We start from the raw sequence: 20686 nt of genomic DNA on the forward strand, positions 1-20686 counted from the left end.
TGTAGCGAGCACGAGTGTGTTTGTGTGCGATCGGGCACACGTGTGCGTGAACGGCTTATCGATTCGCCGACTAGCCGCGGGCGCCTTTCTTCATGTGCGCCGTATTTGTAAATGTGTGTGTCGTACCTGCGTTATGGGAAAGCAGTTAAACAGTTCAAAGAAAAAAAATAAACTATTCGGATGTTTCCAGAAGGTTCCAGAGAGTAAACAAAAGAGTATTTAAAGGAAGAGACGATCGCCGAAAGGGGGAGAAATAAATTGACCGTTGCAGTAGTGAATCCAGAAATAAATTGACAGTGATAGCAGTGAAATAAATAGTGCAGTGAATAGTGATATATCAGCAGTAGTGTAAATAAATAGAATAATTCATAACCTAAGTTTAGTAATAATTTATAGTGTTTTTAAGTTCTTTAATAATTAGTGAAAATAAATAGTTTTTGTCGTTATCAGTCTTAGAAGTTAATTTTGTTAAACCCACGAACATTACAGTATACAATACACAAATTAACTTAACTTAGGTTAGGTTAAGGTATGCAACTGTGCCCCCTTTCCCCTATTTTATGTACATACATTATACCTGTACCTTCCTCGAATAGGAATAATTTATATTTATATTGTATAAACGACTGTTGAGCATTATCACTTTTTAAACGAATACAACTTGAACTGCAGTCAGAAACGGCTGAGTAGTGACTGTTATCTATGATAAGTGACTGTGAAATTCACATAAGTTGTATAACTATAAAATATTTATTTACAAGGAAAATTGTTTAAAACACCTTCCCCCTATTTTTTTCTTCTATGTTTCTTACAAATAGGTCTTTTTCGATTAAAAGCACTACTACAGGAGTTTAACCGTTAGCGGCAACTATCAAAATGAACTGTTAAGTGTAATCTAAAAGTGTTTATTTTCAAAAAAGCTACTCAAACTACCCCCCTCCCCCCGATTATTGCATGTAAGTTTTTCATAATTAGGTCATTCTAAGCCATTTTCAACAAGAAAAAGTTACATTTTCGAAAAAGCGGTGATACAGAAGTTGTACCAATTACAACAAGAACCTACTTATCAAAACTATATTATCCTGTTATCTGATCAGAAGTGTGTTGACTTTTTGGGTTTTACATCTTAAAAGTAAAAAAAAATGACAGTATATAGGGACACTACGTTGTCCGTTTGTCCATCTGTCTATTTGTCAAGATCCTTTTTCTCAGGTACACGTGGAGGTATCAGGTTGAAATTAATATCAAATACTTGTTTGCAATCTCTTAGAGCTGTGAGAAAAATTAAACTTCTAAGTCAACGCAATAAATAAAGATACGGCTGTTTATGCCGAATATCTTCACACTCGTAATGGAATCAAATCCCATAGGGGATTTCCCGTTGACCTAGAATCATGAAATTTGGCAAGAAGCAATATGTGGTATTTATAAAAAGAAGCCTTTTGCTTCCAAAAATTGCAGTAAGTCCTCCAAGTATATGCAAAAGGAAAATTGAAAGTTTTACTTCGAGGATTTGCTTTAAAGTAAAAGGTTTTACATAATTTGTATTTACAAAAAGAAGCATCTGCTCGAAAACTAAAAGATTTGCTTCTAAAAAAAGGAATCTAGGTTCACAACAATTGTACTTGCTCTTTTCAACTTTTCAGTAGTTGTCCAGGTATCACACAGATTGAAACGTAAAAATTTATGTATTTGTAGGTCAATTTTTGTGTTAAAAAAAGTGAAGGATAAGGTTTTGCTTCGAGGGTTTGCTTTAAACTAAAAGGTTTTGCAAAATTTGTATTTATAAAAATAAGCGTCTGCTCAAAAACTAAAAGATTTGCTTCTAAAAAAAGGAATCTAGGTTCACAACAACTTTTATCGCTCTTTTCAACTCTTCTGTCGCTGCCCAGGCATCACAGCTTTTAACGCAAAAATTTATGTATTTGTAGAATTGTAATAAAATTGTATTAAAATATATCTAAAAGAAATTATATAAGTAATCTTTAGTTGTGTGGTCCCAGTGTTGTGCTTGTTGTGGCTCATATGATGCATTTATGTACAAAAAAATACTACAAACCAAGAGAATCAGATTTTAAAACGTTATTTAGATTTGAACAGGAGAATGTCATGTGGTTGACGGTACACTTTCGCGGGACGCATCCCAACACACGTCAAAATCAAAATATTTATGTGTTATTGTGTGAACTATTTTAAATTTGCTAACTTTCAACACTGTACAAATAATTCAGGAATGCATTAAATAAAATAAACAGCTGTCAATGCAAATTTCAACTAGTTTGTCGAAATCGGTAGGGACTAATATGTACCTTTTACTTTATTAATCCGAAGTATTTCCTTGCAAGGAAAAGGCATAGATTATGAATACGAATTGCAGCAGAAGCTGTAACATCTACCTTTTGCTTCTACCTTTTATATGGAAGTAAATGCTTTATTTTAATAAATACGGCTTAATGTCTTATAGCGCAAGCAAAGGGATAAAACTAAAAACCTAAAATCTGCATCATTATAAACTTATACTCTTTGTCGGTTTTTTAAACTGTAATTACTAATTACATTAAATTAACTGTGATTTAATTGTTGGTTTTCTGGCTTTTTGGCTGTCGTTGAAGGTTTATTACCCTCCCTAGATGATACAAACATGACGGCCTAAAATCCCGCAAACCAACAGTTATCAACGGTGCCGAAAGCTTAAATCAATTTGTAATTGTGATTTACCAGCGAATATTAGACAACCCATTTTACGCTTACCACAACGATTCCTTATTGAACCTTACTTACTACCTCTATTATTCCACACGAGAAAATCCTTAATAGGAATAGATTAAATTGTTTTAAGAATATATTATATTCTTTTCTATATTAAATTACATATGTTTCATCATGTATACATCGTTGATAGTTTGAACAACAGAAAATCGATATTTTGTATTTTCATTTCATAAAATTATCATAACTTGAACGCCAAATTACAATACCTGTATGCATAAAATATATGCAGTAAGAAATAATCTTCTATAATGCAATAAGGGAATAGGTATGCCTTACCTTTTCTCGTTTATGTACATGTACATGCAGGTACATATAGATTAGCGTGAAAGAATAAATCAGTAAAAATGTAAAAATATACCTGCACTTATATATAAGTACGTGCATTTTCTCATTTATAAAATACATGAATAGTGACGAGTATTATATACTGCAAACACTTGTTATACCTAGGACTATACGTAATGTGAAAACAAAAGAAAAATGTAATCAAGGACTGATATAACCTAGTAGTTTTCGTTGATTTTAATTCATTACAACAGATTATTAAAAACGAAGTATTAACTAATACTTTATAATAAATAATTTTTCTACCTTTTTGGAGAATCAAAACGGTGTCGATGTACAATAATTCAACTACCAGACAGCCCACATGAGCAGTACATATCATACACGTCACGGAATAAAAAAATAACACGGTTATCACTTATTAAACACTACTATTAACTACATTAATTAAATTAAAAATTAATTATTGACATGCCAGTATAACACAATCTCGAAACTCATTTCCAATCATTTCACCGTTCGTTCCACACGTTGCTGCACGTTTTAGAAAACAACGCGTGCGCAGTGTCATTAAAAGGAACTTACTTCTAGTATTGTAGTGGCGGTTCATTTGAAATGTGGATTTATGTACATCAGTAGAATTATAATAGAATTATAGTCGTATGTTTAAGGAGATTGAGGAGCTACACTGTCAAATAAATAATGGTATATAAATTCGTTTTGGAAAAGCTGTTAAGCATTTGTAATTAAACAAAATAGATGCTAAATATCAATAATTAGATGAAAAATTAAATTAAGTAATTTAAAGTCGTCAAAAATCATATATTCTTGAAATAGTGAAACTTTTTCATTTTTAAACTGATTTTTCATATGTAACATTTATTTTGCTTCACTGCTAATTTTTAACCGTTTCACTAAATAAAAATTTGCAGTATGTCTCGTTATTTAATATTTTTAGACAAAACTCTGGAAATAGCTAATTATACGAGGTACATCTGCAAAGTTTTATTTAGTGAAACTGTTAAAAATATCAGCAAAAGCAAGCAAAGCTCTTACGCCCCTTCCCATACTTACGTAAACATTGGTACATGCATTTCTCAATGTGTTATGTTTCTTTATAGATTCATAATCATCAGTTACAGTCTCTGAAAATGCGTTTTCGTTTTCAAGCATAGTAGGGTTGCCATATGTGTTCATAGCAAAATCGACTAAATTTTGTAGAAAATCCAGAAAAGTAAAAAAAAATAAATAGTGCTCACGTAATCACCATCCCAACCCCCCATACCCCATGTCATCAAAAATAAGCAAAGCAAAGACCTGTAGTGCTTACGTAATACTTGAATAGTCCCATAAACTTTTCATATAAAAAATTAGTTCAAAAGTTAATAACTAATTTAAGAATTAATAATTTTGACAGTTTTAAAAAATGGTGAAACTTCTTTACTTTTCATCTAACTTTTAATATTTAGCACCTATTTTATTTAATTACAAACGTTTAACAGCGTTTTCAAATGAAATTTTGCAGATGTGGCTTGTACAATAATTTATTTACCATTTTTTGTGCATTAGTGATTTCTTTCTTTCTTATTAGACAACCCATATTACGCTTATCACAACGAGTACTTGTTTTAACCCTTCCATATTTCCACAACAATAAAATTCATAGGAAGAACAGATTATTAACAATATATTACATTTTTTCTGTACCAATTAAATTATGTTGTATCATGTATGCACCATTAATAGTTTGAACAATAGAAAATAGATATTTTGGTTTTTCATATCGTGAAATTGTCATAATTTGAACTATAAACAGCAAGAAGTAATTTTCTGTAAAGATTTATGGATTCTACATAGCAAAAACTGAATATGCCTTGTTTTTCGTCATAGGTACATTATTTATATGTGTATGTATTTACATTTGGATTGGGGTAAGAGAATAAAACGGTTAAAATTACCCATAAGTAATCCTACATATAGGTACACATTTTTCAGTAAAAACATACCTACACTGAGGTACAAGTACATGAATTTTCCCATTTATTAAATACACGAATTGTGACGAGTGGCATATACCTACCTACTTACTGAAAACACTTGCTATACCTAGGACATACTATACATAATATGAAAACAAAAGAAAAATGTTATTTTCGACCAGTCTAACCTAGTAATTTTCGTTGATTTTAATTTAATGTAATGTATTATTAAAGACAATGTATATAACTAATACTTTACAATAAAGAGTTTTTCCTACCTTTTTGAAGAATCAAAATGGTGGACTTAAAATACTTCTAGTATCAGACAGTCTACATACACAAACAGTACATATTATATACGTTACGGAATGAAAAACTAACACGGTTATCACTTACCAAACACTACTGTTAATTACATTAAAAACGAAAAATGCCAATAGGTTTAATTATTGACATGCCGGTATAACACAATCTCGAAACTGTTTCCCATCATTTCACACCATAGGCAAGTTTCTCACGTTCTTTCCACGCGTTATGCTACAAGTGTCGGAGAACAACGCATGCGCTGTGTTGCTAAAGGAAACATACTTCTAGTATTGTAAGAGCGGTTAATTTGAAATTCGAATTTGTATTTATAGAATCATAAGTCCTACATTTAAGAATAAAAGTGAATATTTGCGTATAGTACGTAATTAATTTATATAAATACCTTCTTAGTCTTAATGTGGCTATGTGCTGGCATAAATAAAAAGCGATTAAAATTACTGATATTATTAATTCTGTTAATAATGTGGGTATTAATTCCGAAAATTAATATTTGTGATGCAAAACATATCTAAATAAAGATTCCCTAAGTAAATAAAATAGAATGTAGTTTATATGTCCGAGGTAGATATAGATAGATATAATTCGAATTTTAACGAAATTCTTAAGTATATAGATATAGGAAAATTCAACAGAATAGGGAAGAGTAGAATGAGGATGCTTTCAAGGAGGCATCCTTTCTCCCCTCGACTGATGCTTGGTAGTCGACGAGCTTCCAGGCGATAGATTATGCTTATGACATCTTCTTCATCAAAACCCTTATGGATTTATGTCAAAGAGCAAACATCTTTGTAGAACGCTGATGAACTTATTCTAGACTTTCTATCAATCCGAGAGATACAGGAGTCATTGTGTTCACAACGAAATGCAAATGAGATAAATTTTGTCCCTTTCAGGTTGGAGGGCAGGAACTCCAGAAATTCAGTGAAGTATTTCGGGGTAATTCTGGACAATAAACTGTTCTGAAAAGACCCCCTGGACTTCTTACAGAAAAATCTCAAAACCTACCTTTGGCAAATCAGAATTGGAAGGGACCAAGGACTTACACCTGCTACCATGAGGTGGATGTACTGACACTTAAGTTGACCTATGCTGCGTTTGTGTGTTGGAGCAGAGTTGCCCTTTCCATCTCTATCAGGGAGCTTGAGAAATTGAGAGGACTGTTGCTGAAGAGTATCGCCGAGGCGGCAGCTCTGTGGAAGCTCCTTGAACCTTTTCGTGTGGCCCTTAAGGCAGCTGCAGCTAAGATCTTTTACATGAATGAAGGTAAGAAGTGACTCTATGAACTGCCCAAGGTCACAAAGGCCCTATTCCTATTCAACAAAAAATACAGGATCAACCGCTATTCTAAAGTGGACTGGTCTTAGATAAAAGTCTCCATCACTTGTGACGGTGACCTATGGTATATGGATGGATCCAGAAACAGAGAGAAGAGTGGAATTGGCATTTACAACCGCCAAAGTGGGAGCAGGTTTTCAGTACCATGGACCAGTTTGCTACTCCTTTTCAGGCGGAAATGATGGTCGTTGCTTGTTGTGCCCGGAAAATACTTGCTAATAGCAACACCAGGTCCATGTACATATGTCAGTGTAAAAATGCTCTAGGGGTTCTCAGAGGACACTCAACCAAGTCGAAACTGTTAGAGGACTGTCACCAAGATCTTAACAGACATCCGACCCAAACCAAGGCGGTTTTGTTCAGGTCCCGGGCCACAAAGTCATAAGAGAAGTGCTCTCGCACTAAAGCAGATTCCCAACAACACGCCATCGGGCCAGAACCTACCATGGGTATCTGTAGCAGCCTGGTCAAGCAAGAAATTGCGAGATAGGCTGCTTCAGACTTTATAGACACTGGGAAATACAACAATGATGTAGGCAGTCAAAAGCCTTCATATCCGCTACAAACTGCAGGGAGCAAGAAAAACAAATTTTCAATCTCGGTAGGAGAAAAGCAAAGAACATGCTGGGAATAACTTCTTCTTCTTGTGGCTTTTGTAAGGAGGAAGTGTAAAATAATATCTACATCCTCTGTCACTGTCCTTACATTTCAGGGCAAGAAGTTCTAAGAATTCTATAAAATATTTAATAATAGTAAATTGATTTCTATAATATATTCCAAAAGACGTGACTGTGGTTCTTTGGCATAAGCCTGTCTTCATTTAGTTAAAGTTAACCAGTGAAAACTGAGAATAACAAAATTTAAAAATACATTCCTCTAGCTGATGAAATAAAAGAAATGAGAAATCAGAAAAAAGTTCGAATTATTCCAATAATTCATCAATATTAGACGTTATACCTAAAACATTACATGCTAGCTTAGCCGAGTTGAAACTAGATAAATTTACTACAAAGATCAGTAATCATGCGGAATAGTATACAGATTGCTTAACAATTTTCTTATATCCCCCTTTCCAGACAACACAATAGGTTAAATTAGAAGCGGAGTTATCCCCGATTATATTTCAGGGCAAGAAATACTGATAGCTCTATGAGTAATTTAATAAAAGCGAACGGTTAATTTATAAATACGAAAAAGGTTATTAAAGGTGTATGTTTGGAGCGCGTCGTTGTACGGATGCGAAACATGGACAAGAAAAGGTTAGAAGCGTTTGAAATGTGGTGTTATAGGCGAATGATGAGGATAACGTGGATAGAAAAGGTTAGAAATGAAGCGGTATTAGAAAGAATAGAAGAACAGAGGACTCTATGGAAGTCAATAAAAAATAGGCAAGATAGGTTGGTAGGACACCTTCTCAGGCATGAAGGTCTAGTCAGAGACTTATTAGAGACTGAAACAGGCGTTAGGAGGGGTAGAGGTAGACCTAGATTAGATTACTGTTCACAAATAGTTAAGGATGTGGGTTGTTCTAGTTTTAGGGAAATGCGAAGTTTAGCTCAGGATAGGAAAGAGTGGAGGTACGTGTCCAACCAGTCTTAGGACTGACGACCTTATGATGATGATGATGACTCCAAAAGATGTGAGTGAGGTTCTCCGGCATCAGCCCATCATCACTTGCCCAAAGTTAACCATTGAAAACTGAGAAGGCCATAGGATGATAATAATAATAATAAGTATTGTGGTGCTTAATATTTAAATCGGTATTCCATGTATTAGATACAATCACAAAATAGTGGCTCAAATATTATAAATGGACAAATTGCGTATAAATGGTAAATTTTAGACCACATTCGGATAGCAGTCAATTATTTATTTGTACCGTTATGAAATATTCTTAATCATTTCCAAAAACTTCCCGAAAGTTCTTTGACTAGAAGGGTACTGCTGAACTGTTCCATCCTCCACCTACTGTATTCGATCTCAAGAACCAAAATCAGCAACAAAAACGAAATAAAATTTGGGGACTTAATTTTTATTAATTTTAACATTAATTGAGAGATATTCATTGTTTCTAATGTTCTAATCCGAAAAAACGGTGCTGGATTAGACAACAGACCGAATAGACCGCAGATAAGAACGGCAGGAAGGATCCTAGGATGGGACGGCAGATTTTAGAATAACGGAAAAGTTCATTCTTTTATGCAATATTGTCCCAATTATTTAGATATCGATTTTATTCATTTTCACTACCACGCTTCCTAGTATCGCACCCTAGTACCTAAAGCGATCTCTGCGGGCAAACCACACGACGTTCACTCTCTAGAACAACGAAATGTGTTAAGAGGTCTGAACCTTAGTGAAGTTATTTGGCAGAGATTCGGAAAAGTGGTTTCGCCTGTTACACACATCGCAAGGGGCTGGGGTTAGGTGGGCTGACATGTCAAGGGTCAGGAGAAGGTGGCCACTCCATGATCTCGAGATCGTTTATTATCAGTAACCGCAGATGAGACTAGTATTACGTGAGGTACGATGTGATGAACTAATCATCATCATAAGGTCGTCAGTGCTAAGGCTGGTTGGACACGCACCTCCACTCTTTCCTATCCTGAGCTAATCTTCGCATTTCCCAAAACTGACTAAACTTTCATGCCTGAGAAGGTGTCCTACCAACCTGTCTCGCCTATTTTTTATTGACTTCCACAGAATCCTCTTTCTCCTATTCTTTCTAATCCCTCTTTATTTTTAACCTTCTCTTTCCACGGTATCCTCATCATTCGCCTGTAACACAAAACTTCGAACGCTTCTAACCTTTTCTTTTCCTCCGCACCCACCGTCCATGTTTCGCACCCGTACAGCTCCACATATACACCTTTAACAATCTGCTTTGGTTTTATAAATTAACAGTTCGCGAGCACAGAAGTGACTTCTTTTTATTGAAGGCAACTCAACCCTGAGCTATCCTTTGCTTTATATCCCTACTACTCCTTTCGTCCTGACTTATCTAACATCCTAGATACCTAAATTCGGTCACTTCTTGTAATTTTTCTTCTGTCTTTATTTCTATCTTTCCCTACTTTTTCTTCCCTTGCATACCAGTATTTTTGTTTTACTTTTATTTATTTTAATACAATACTGTTTTATCAATACCGCTTCCATTTTATTTACAGTTATCTCTAACTCCTCCTTGCTAGATGCTAATACTGCAATATCATCTGCAAATCTAAGCATGATGAAGCAATACGAAAAATAAAATACGTTTCGTGTCTCATTCAACAATTGATCCACATTCAATGTCGTATTGTTACTGTAAAAATGAAATGATGATTTATATAATTTCAAAAAGAAATAAACACTTAATTATTGTTCATATTTATCTCAGAAGGTGATAGGTCAAACTAAAATCTGAGTAATTGTTTTCGTGCATCTGACTAAAAGAAATGTGAGGTCTCGATATGTTGTACTCCTCAACTTATTAATTTTTAATTACCGGATGATGGGTGTTATTTATTGTCCATTCGCATTAAAAGTTTTGTGTGAATCCTATTTATAGAGTTTAACAGCACATATTTGATCATCTTTTATTTTCACTTTTTCAATAAATTCCTAGATATATGTGTCAAACAATTAGGACACGTATTACATCTACGAATACACATACGTATAATGATGTTGTCGTTCGTAGAATCGCGTGTTTTATTTTCGAAGTCCATTCGTGCAATAATTAAATTGTCCTCGACGAGTCACGTTTATTTCTGTCCACTCATCAAAAACACCGTTACGAAATGTGAACAATAACCCACGCTACGGCTGCTGCTGTTGCATAAAACAATAATTACGAAGAAAAATCGTCACGCGTCCATCATCACCTGCTATCATCGAGTCGCGTCGAATCGCCTCGAGTCATCACTTCCTATGTTATTCTTGGTCACCGATGTCATTTAATACAGAAAACAGATCTTAATTAGTTGCAGTAATCAGTTCATATGCATAGTAGGGCAATAATTAGATGCAAAAACACCATTAGGTACCACATTCAAGCCATTTCGTATGCAGTGAAATTAAAAAGAAAGGTCTGCTGCTCAAGTCTTTGATAACGTTAATTTAACTTAACGAATATCATACATATGCAATACACAATGTTCGCGAAAACTTTTTCGCTTAAAAAATTCACGAAAATGCATATATTTTTATGATACGAGTTTTACTCACGCAATCGTTACAGTCTTTTTTTAATAATCGTACGATTTCTAATACTACCGTCGCGGGGTGGGGTGCAAAGGGGGTTTTATTTTGGTATTAGAATAAGGTCCACCTGGCAGTAAACTTATATGTCCCAATTTCTTGATTTAAACCAAGTTTTAATAATTTGTACAATGTTAAAAATCTAAATGTAAAAACGGCATTGTTTCATAGTCAATATATAGCAGAAGCTGAAATTAGAATTGTCAAACCCTAATTAAGCTCCCATGGCACAAAAATGTACGATGCAGAATAGGTACCTACGATTACAAAAGCTGAAATTATTACATTCTTTTTTCTGTAGGTATATAAAAAAAGTAAAAAGTAAATGTATAAACGGTCAATTTATTTCTACTTCTCTCGGCGATCGTCTCTTCCTTTAAATACTCTTTTGTTTACTCTCTGGAACCTTCTGGAAACATCCGGATAGTTTATTTTTTTCTTTGAACTGTTTAACTGCTTTCCCAGAACGCAGGTACGACACACACATTTACAAATACAGTGCACATGAAGAAAGGCGCCCGCGGCTAGTCGGCGAATCGATAAGATCAACTTAATTTCATCCCACTACAAATTACCTCAAGTTAACAAGGAATTTTTTTTATTACTGTCTACTATCATCATCATAAGCTTTAACTATTTGCGAAAGTAATCTAATTTAGATCTAGCTCTAAATATTAGCGTAACAGGAGGAGGATGCCCAACAAATATCTTACGATTCTTAATCGTTGTTTAGGGGGTTAAAGTTTTGGCAAAATACGTAATTTGTGAACAACCCCTTGCTTAAATATTGCATGCGTACAAATTATACAACTGTAATTTCAATTAAATATTTACTGCAAACCTTTATGATTCGCTACATATTTCTTGTATAACAATTTTTTAACTTTTAAAATTTCATCCCGGTAAAATCCTAAATGTAGTTTTATACGACGCATCTAAAATAGTTTTTTTATTGTTTCAGGAGAAAGCTCAGAACCACGCTTTCGATTTTACAGCTACACAATTGAAAGAAAAATGAAGAATAAACCAAAGAATTGTAGTTTCGCCGTATAGCATCCAAAAGATCGAAAAAAATGAAGTGTGTATATTCTTTGATATCATTAAAATGTATCCTCTTTTTATTTTATGGGGGTAAGTTGAATTATAAAAGAATATTTTTTTTATACAAATCACTATCTTTGGAAAGCATGAAATGACAAAATAATTATTTACTTATAATAATTAAATTTATTGTAAATCACTGAAACAAATACAAAATAATTTAAAAAAAGTATATGTTGAATTTGAACATGATACCGTACGCTTATTGTAGTCATAATCAAAAATTCCCCTACGATACCAACAAAAATTTTGTATTAGGTACCATTAATATCAGGTCTCTTTTCAATAACCCAAAATTATCAGAATCAACAAAACTTGAATATTTTGTAATATTAAGAAACTCAATAGTGGTTTATATTAAATATTAATATGAAAATTCATTTAATTTTTACCCACTATAAATGACCTCAAATTAATGAAGAAAAATTGCTGCTGCTGCCACCTCTTGTAGCGTAGTAGTTTTAGCATTGTTGCGTAAAGCTAAAGGTCCCGAGTTCGATCCCCGGCGAGGGTGTGACAACAGCGACAATTTTTCTTTATCAATTGGAGGTAATTTATAGTGAATAAAAATTAAATGAATTTTAACAATTAGTATTTAATATCTAATATTTTGTATTAGATACACCTTAGAATGTACATTAGTTAAAAAAGTAAACGTATCGTTGCTATTAAGTGAATTTTTGTATAAAATTTAAACACAACAAGAAGACAAAAATAACACAATTATTTATCTTTGTATTAAACTGTATTTGTACCAAAGCACATGACCTTTATTCTTCTTACAGCAATAGGATGTCTTTTTCCGTTTCTTCCCCTTCACATGCGAGCGAAAGAATTAAATGTAGAAGAATCGAAAACGATATCGTTAGTAGCTCCTTGTGTGGCACTTTTAGGTCCTCTTATTGCAGGAATAGTAGCTGACAGATTAGGAGCTAGCTCAAGTAGTAACAAAAAAAATTCAAATGGCAGGTACCTGCGGATAATGATTGCCATTTGTTTCATCCTGGCCGCTATTTTTTATTGGTTACTCGATTTAGTACCTAGGATCGTAAGTACTATTAGTTATTTTTTATTTTTCAAACGCAGATCAGATAGAACGGACACTGTTACAGTTATTTTCAAAGAATGATGAAAAAATATATTAAAAGCCGGATAAATTTAGTGATGATATTAATTTAACATTTCATTTTTGATGCTTCCTCATTTTGCGTAATTTTTTGCTAATAATTTTATGTGCCCTTTTGTTTTTGGTATTCCATGGCTTGTATCAATGAAACATTTTATTGGTATTGAAAAAGGAAGAATTGAAAATTTAATTTTTAAAATTATTTCTGTCTTTCAAACATAAATAACAACTAAAACTTTGTATAATTAAGAAGTTAAATTCCAAAATCGTTCTATTTTCTTGATTATTTATTGTAATTGTCAATTACTTGATAATTTTTTAAAAATATATTCCAAAAATCTGGAATAATAGAGTGGTGTGTTTGTATTTGCTACAGTCGAAAGCTCCGCCAGCTGTCTCTTTTGTTTGTGATCCAGCTGGAGGAAACGTCCTTCAGGAAAAATGTGGCATCGAAAAAACATGTCACGAGTGGAATCCGGAAAAGGTTAGTCAGTATTTGTATCTTTCTGTTTGAAAAATAAGAAAAGACATCTACTTGGGAAGTAAAAAATTGCCCATTTTTTTTTGTTCTGTATGAAATTTTCTTGTTTCAGATGCACTTGTTCTTTTGCCATCTAGATTACTTTTTTTTTAGTCATTCCAATTAAGAATTTTAAACAATGTAAAAAAGGTGGACGAACTTTTCTTTTTTTTTACGTTTTTTTTTTACCCTATCAGTCTATTCTGAATTAAAATGTAGACTACATTTGATGGTTTCAAGCTTTATTAATTATTATATTAATATTAACGGATATTTATATTTTACTTTTAATTTATAATTATGCATTTAATTGCTTATTTATATGTCGTTGTACTTATAATTTCTATATTTCTGTTTGTGACTTTTCAGTTTACTTTGAAAGTTAATAGTTAGTTAATACAAATTAATAGTTATTAAACATTAAAATGCGTTGAACCTTACGTAATATAATTACATTTAGGCTAGCACTTATTAGACATGTGCCTAATGCATTTCATTATTATTATCTACTCATCTGATGAAATGCTTTACAAACTGATTGTGTAAAATAAACTTAATTTGTATTAACATTTTTGTTTCTTTTTCTTTTGCAGTTTGCCTCTCTGTTAGTTACGAATTGTACATTTACCTGCAAAAACTCGTTCTTTACATTAAGTGATATTACTCTCGTTTCTCCTGAACCGGAAACAAGTGCTGCTGACGAGTACGATGGTTACGATTACGATGAAAGTCACGTTATAAACGCGGAATACGGACCCGAAAACATCAGAAGCGGAAATGTATGAATTCTCATGTCTGTCTCTTCTTTTTCCAGATTTTTCATAATTATGCTCGCTGTTTCAGAAAAATTTCAGTGCAGCGCTGGTTCCCCATCCACATTTATGTTACGTAACTCAAGACAAAACGGCTGTTTGCGAAGTGTTTACACGGTATTCTCATCCGATCGATTTGAAAATAAATTTAAATCCTTCTTCAAATGTCAACGTTCAGGACGATAGTAACAATGAAACGGAAATATGTTCATACCCTATAGGTAAGTTAGGTGATCATGAAATAAGATACTTAACTTTTTGGATTCAATCTCATTAGATACAAATGCATACATATATGTCATTGAACGTCACTTTTTCACTCAATCTATAATTTCCCAAGTTTGATTAAGATACCTTTTTTATTTGGTCAGTTCTTTGTTTTCCTTTCCCACTACCTTTCATTCCATTTCCTTCCTCTCCTTTTCTTTCTTTCTTTTTCATGGTTTCCTTCTTTTCTGTCCTACCCATTTCCCCTACTTCACCTTCCATCTCTCCCACCATTCCACCTTTCCCTATTTTCACCCCTTCCCTCATTTTCCTCCCTTCATTCCTTTGCATTCCCCCTTTCCTTCTCTCCTATCCATTCCCATCCTTCCTTCCCTTCCTAACCTTTTTCCTTCTATTCCTTCCGTGCCTTCTTTTACTTATCTTTCTTTTCTCATTTCGCTTCCTTTTGTTTCTTCCCTTTTTTTTATTTCTTCTATTCTTTCTTCAAATCAACCCAAAAGGAGAGTGAAGCGAGTGAAAGTACTCCCGTCATCATCCCTTTTCATTATTCCCTTCCACCGCTTTCGTTTCCTTTCCTTTCATCTGTTTCTTTTTACTTCTTGTTCCTTATTCGTCTTCCACAAAAATAAAATGAAGGTTTTGCTTTTAATTTGTAATATTTACCAACACTTTACTAGACAAACCACCAAAAATCATTTATTCCATCATTTTTTTTCAATATATCTTTTTCTATAATCCACCCTTGTGTATACCTCATCGACATTAATAAAATCAATAATCCATGAGTAAGTAGTTTTTAATGAAATTAAAACTTAACTCGCTTATGATTTTATGAATAAATGAAAAGCAAGAAAGGGGGACGGGTAATTTTTATTATCTTTGTTTTAGGGAGCAACTTCCACTGCCGAATTCCGCCCGAAGTTCATAAAAATCTTACCGAACGAAGTCCCACTTGCCAACCTATCGTGAAATGTAACATAGCTCAACCCTACAACGCTAGTGTCAGCATTCTGACCGAGTCCGAATGCGGATACAACAACAGCGTCCAAAGCTTTTGGATTTATCTATTAATCCGATCAGTAGCTGACATTTTTCCTGCTGCAGCGGTGGCGTTACTGTCTGCAGCAGTGGTGATAGCTACTAGGGAAACGTCTACCGGAAGGGGAGACGTTGGAAAACAACTGGCCTGCGGTGCCCTGGGACTCGCTATATTTGCTCCCATCGTTGGAGCTATAGACAGCCCCCAAACGTCGTTAATATTGTTCTCAACTTTGTTAACATTAGCTGCAATTATTGCGTTGTTGGATGGGTACGTATATAGATGTCACAACTAGCTGGCTTAATATTAAATATGTATAAATTTTTCACTCTGTTGTTAATTATTCAGAAGTTTTTTAGTGTATCAGGTCAAAATCGACGTTTCACCTTTGGCTTTAGGGAAGACATTCCCCTAAAAGTGAAACATTAATTATGAACTGATACGGTACAAAAACATTATCTTAGTTGTGTTAATTATTTTAAATGAATTAAAGGTTTTATGTTTAATTATATTTACAGAAAAATGCCCTTAAGTCCTCCAGAATGGTGGTGGCACACCCGCTGTGGACTTGTAGCACTGCCCTTATCATCTATAAAGAAATATAATCTAGAGACTGCCGGTTTAGCTTTCGTCCTTTTTCTGTTAGGTGTTCTTTGGAATGGTTTAGATTCGTTTATGCCATGGTAATATTCTTGTACAAAAAAAAACTATTAAGTATTCTATTTTGAGCGTTAAAATAACATGCAAATCTGTTTATTGTTTCTCATCATATGTCACCCCTTCTAACAAGTAAAGTTTAGAAATATTCTATACTTCAAAAACCTCCAAATTTTGATTTTTTTTAAAGTAGATTCTCTTAATTCTTATCCTCAGTTAGAGACTTAACTAACCTTTGGTGTCGAAACACATTGAAGTTGCTAAACATTTTTGAGGAATTTTTTAAAAAAACTTAAAAACTTCCTGTACTGATTGTGAACGACTTCTAATGAAATAACACCACATTATGTCTTTGGAATACTTGTAAAACTATAGCAGATAGCATTTTGTAATGGAAGAACGAACTACTAACAAAAAATCAATAATTATCAAACATTAATGTGAAATCAACTCAACTACTCTGGTAAAAGTATGGGTGCGTAAAACCAAGGGTCCGGGTTCTATTCCCGGCGAGGGTATGATAGCAGCAACAATTTTTTCCTCAATAACTTGAAGTAATCTATAGTGGGAAGAAATTAAGTTAATTTTACATCAACCGCCACTAAAAGAAAAAACTTTCTTAAAGTAATATTATAAAAATGCTATCTTTTATAAGAAATGTCTTATTAAAAGCTATCATTTAACGCCTTACACTTTTAAATTCGATTTTTGATTTATTCGATCAGCAATCAAAGCTTGATCAATTTCAATATTTTTAGGCATATTGCAACACTTCAAGGTGATACTTTAATCATCGGTTTGACAATAACAGTGGGAGCTTTGCCTGCCGTATTGTTTTTACTGTTTGCAGAAAAGGTGGTAGATTATTGCGGTCATACAAACCTTTTAATCGCATCATTCTGCTTCTACATCATTCACTACATAGGTAAAAATGCACTTTAATATCTCTGCGTAACGGTGCTTTTAAGTGCTTTTTTTTTCTAGGGCTTTATGTAGTTGAAAATGCATGGTGGATTTTACTGTTTGAAGCGCTCGAAATTTTCACGCTTCATCTCATGTATGCTACAGCCGTAATGTACCTGAGACATCTCGTTCCAAGGAAATTTACTGTTTTAGGGCAGGCGATACCCGTTATCGTTCATTTTTGCTTAGGTAAGTAATTATTTCATTTTAAGTAATTTGAATACCTTTTTCGCCCTTATTAAAAAAATAGTTAAAACTTTTAATTCGATACATCAAAGGTAATCAATTCTTACATGGTGACTTTATAAATCCACCTTGAAAAAGTCTCAAACCAGAGACGAAACGTCGGTATAAGTTTTATTTCAATAAATCTTTCACGCCTCTAATTAGCTCTGACTATTTTTATTGCAACAATATTTCAACACTTTTTATATCTCATAATTATAACCGCGTTATTCAAAAATAGTGCAATTTATAAACCGCACTGCATCAAATGTACCACATTATACTAAGATTAATTGTATTATTAACAAAATAATTTTATTTTAGGTCGAACCATTGGTGCATTAATAGCTGGATATCCGTATGAGACCACTTATTACTATTCTCATCGAGAAATGCACGCTGGTTTTGCTATAGCTGCAGCAATAATTGCTGTATTGTACTTTTTGATTTATCACTGCTATTTGAGACCGAAATATGCAGCTCCATTAAAAGAACCACCCCCAACTACTCCGCCTGCACTTATACAGAGTAAGTTATATCAAATACTGATAAAAAAGTAGACGACAATTCTTGGAAATTAATAGCAACAACTCGTCGTGTCTTACTGCAAGTCCAAATTTTATTGAACTAATTTTTAAACGCCTTTGTGAAGTTTAGAAACATTACTACTTCGTAGGCAACTGAGGCTTGACATCTTCAGTGGATACTGCATTGTAAAATGTAGGGAGTCATGTTCTGAAAATTTTAATAACTTGAAATTAATGAAGAATATCGTTATAATTTTCATTGGAGGTAAAGACAAAAGCGTCTAAAAGAATAAAACTAGACAGATTATATATATAGATAAAGATAATAGTATATCAAGTGTAGTATATTGTACATCAGACGTTTTATCACAATAATAAAGTTGTTTAAATAGTTAACTATTAACTTCTTGTTTTCAGCTATGAATGGAAATGGATCATACACACCACTTAGAGTTTATCATAACGGCCGGGCGAAGAAGGGTCAATTTCGTTATTAAAAACCATTTTCACCCCATTGTGTGTTTTACATTATTAATGAATGAGAAAATAGAATTAGTTTTATAAGTGTAAATGTAATTTTTTGAGATGTCAAAGTTTACAATTTTTTATCACGATAACTACGGGTAATGCATCGTTTTTTATATCATTACCGAAGCTTTCAAGTCATATTGTACACACCTAATATAATGTTTTTTTTTTGTAATTTGTGCAGCTGTTTTTTATTTTTAAGTTGTAATTTTTACAGACAAGCAGCTTTATAAAAAATTTTTTAGAGTTATATCTTGTTGTAATTGTACTGTATTTAATAAATGTTTTTATATGTACACATATTACAAATTTAGTGCATTCTCTGTTTTACTTATTCTAAGACTACACCATAGTACGCGTTTCTCTTTTCGTATTATTCATATAGTAGAAAGAGCTACAATTACAATTCTTCAAAAAATGTCATAGACACATACATAACGTGTTGATTAAAAAACACACTGCTTGGAAAAGATAAGTATCTACCTTACAAAGTAAATGCTTTAACTGAATGCAAAAGACGTTTATCATATATCCAAATCTTATGTAAGATGTTCAATAGGGTATTTGTATGGTGCCCAAATTACAGGGTTACAGGTTATACTCAACAAGTGCTCTTCGCAAATTTCTTTGATCATTTGCATGAAAATAAAAAGGTACCCTGGAACCCAGGGCCGAATTTAAAAATATTGCTCCCATCCTTAAGCCAAAAATGACTAAATTAATGATAAAAATTAAACCCACTTTAACATGGCATTGTCTACCACTTAATATACAGGAATGTTTTGAGTAAAACCATCAAGCGGGACTGGCGTAGCGAGGCATCGGGAACGTCCTCTATTTAATTGAAGCAAAACTGTAATTTGGTAATTCTGATATCTTATGATCAAATATTGAAAGCTTATTTGTTAAATGCCAGTTAGAATTATCATATTAAGACATGTAAATTAAAAGAAATTGCTTGAATATTGAACGACAACAGCATCCATACATTGTTAACTTTATTAAAAACCAAAAACGGCCTATTATATTCTGACATATTTAAAATTACAAATATCAAGTAATGAAAAGTATACAGTGTTTATTATGTATTTAAATGCAGTGACAACAAAGCAAGTTAGCACATAAACTAAACATCCAATTATATACATCCACTTCAGTTTCAATATTACAAATATTTTAAATTAATTTAATTATCGATAAAATTTCTGTTATCCTATTATGTACACTTATTATACAACAAATTAAATTAAATAAGCAATCTTCGAGTTTTGGCCAAATTAATATGCTTAACAAGAAATCCAGTACTAATAAATAATATAATAAATTGACGAAAACTTTTCGCACTAAGTCACGAATTCTATAAAATTAAACGTACTTTTGCGTGGCGTTGTACCTATGTCAATTAATCAAATTTAAGGAAGTTCGAATTATAGTATAGAAAAAGTTAGTCTATCTGTTTATAGTTTACTATAAAAAGTTGATGTAGGTATTAAATAAATTTCTTGTTTTACAACAATTTATTTTTTATACCGAAAACAACATTTACAAGTTTATATCTATACAAAATAATAAAAAAGAAAAAACAAAAATACTTAATTAATTAATTTGTTTTGGTGGATTCGTTTTTTCATAAATTCCTTCCCCTAGGTTAACTTATATTTTTTGTTACCTATTTTAGTTATATTGTTGAAAATAAAAATCATGTTTTTTATAATTATTCAGCTTTCTAATGGCACATTTAGTTTAAAAACATATTGATAATGTCCGTAGTATCACATATTTGAACTTTTTTTAAATCCAAAGAAAAGCATTAGCTGTATTTCTGTCAACAAATGTTTGTTATGATCAGTTTCATCATCCGTTACTTTTGAGGATAACATTTTATCATGTACAACGTTCTTTAACGTTTCAATTGAATATTTTGAGAAATCGAGAACCCATAAAACTCTTTTATAGCACTACTATATTTATAAAATTTTCTTTTCTTTGATAAAAGAAACAGTTCCATTACAATCCTGCA

The 20686-nt window shown here is 32.7% G+C and overlaps 1 protein-coding gene across 2 annotated transcripts in view; it reads left to right on the forward strand.

The window, feature by feature from the left end:
- Positions 1 to 18975, forward strand: part of LOC108736371 — an 81343-nt gene extending 62368 nt beyond the window's left edge. Inside the window, exons 2-12 of one of the 2 annotated variants that reach the window (XM_018468770.1) lie at positions 11902 to 12071; positions 12827 to 13089; positions 13544 to 13651; positions 14281 to 14466; positions 14531 to 14720; positions 15616 to 16036; positions 16285 to 16449; positions 17182 to 17348; positions 17408 to 17575; positions 17936 to 18139; positions 18556 to 18635. In XM_018468770.1, coding sequence (XP_018324272.1) covers positions 12014 to 12071; positions 12827 to 13089; positions 13544 to 13651; positions 14281 to 14466; positions 14531 to 14720; positions 15616 to 16036; positions 16285 to 16449; positions 17182 to 17348; positions 17408 to 17575; positions 17936 to 18139; positions 18556 to 18635 — 2010 coding nt within the window. In that variant the 5' untranslated portion in view covers positions 11902 to 12013. Of the gene's footprint in view, positions 1 to 11901; positions 12072 to 12826; positions 13090 to 13543; positions 13652 to 14280; positions 14467 to 14530; positions 14721 to 15615; positions 16037 to 16284; positions 16450 to 17181; positions 17349 to 17407; positions 17576 to 17935; positions 18140 to 18555 lie in introns of both variants that reach the window. The other variant, XM_018468769.2, reaches the window with a different exon arrangement.
- The last annotated feature ends 1711 nt before the right edge of the window (positions 18976 to 20686 follow it).

The sequence above is a fragment of the Agrilus planipennis genome, unplaced genomic scaffold (genome assembly GCF_000699045.2).
Source record: "Agrilus planipennis isolate EAB-ADULT unplaced genomic scaffold, Apla_2.0 scaffold122, whole genome shotgun sequence".
Classification (NCBI taxonomy): Eukaryota; Metazoa; Arthropoda; class Insecta; order Coleoptera; family Buprestidae; genus Agrilus; species Agrilus planipennis.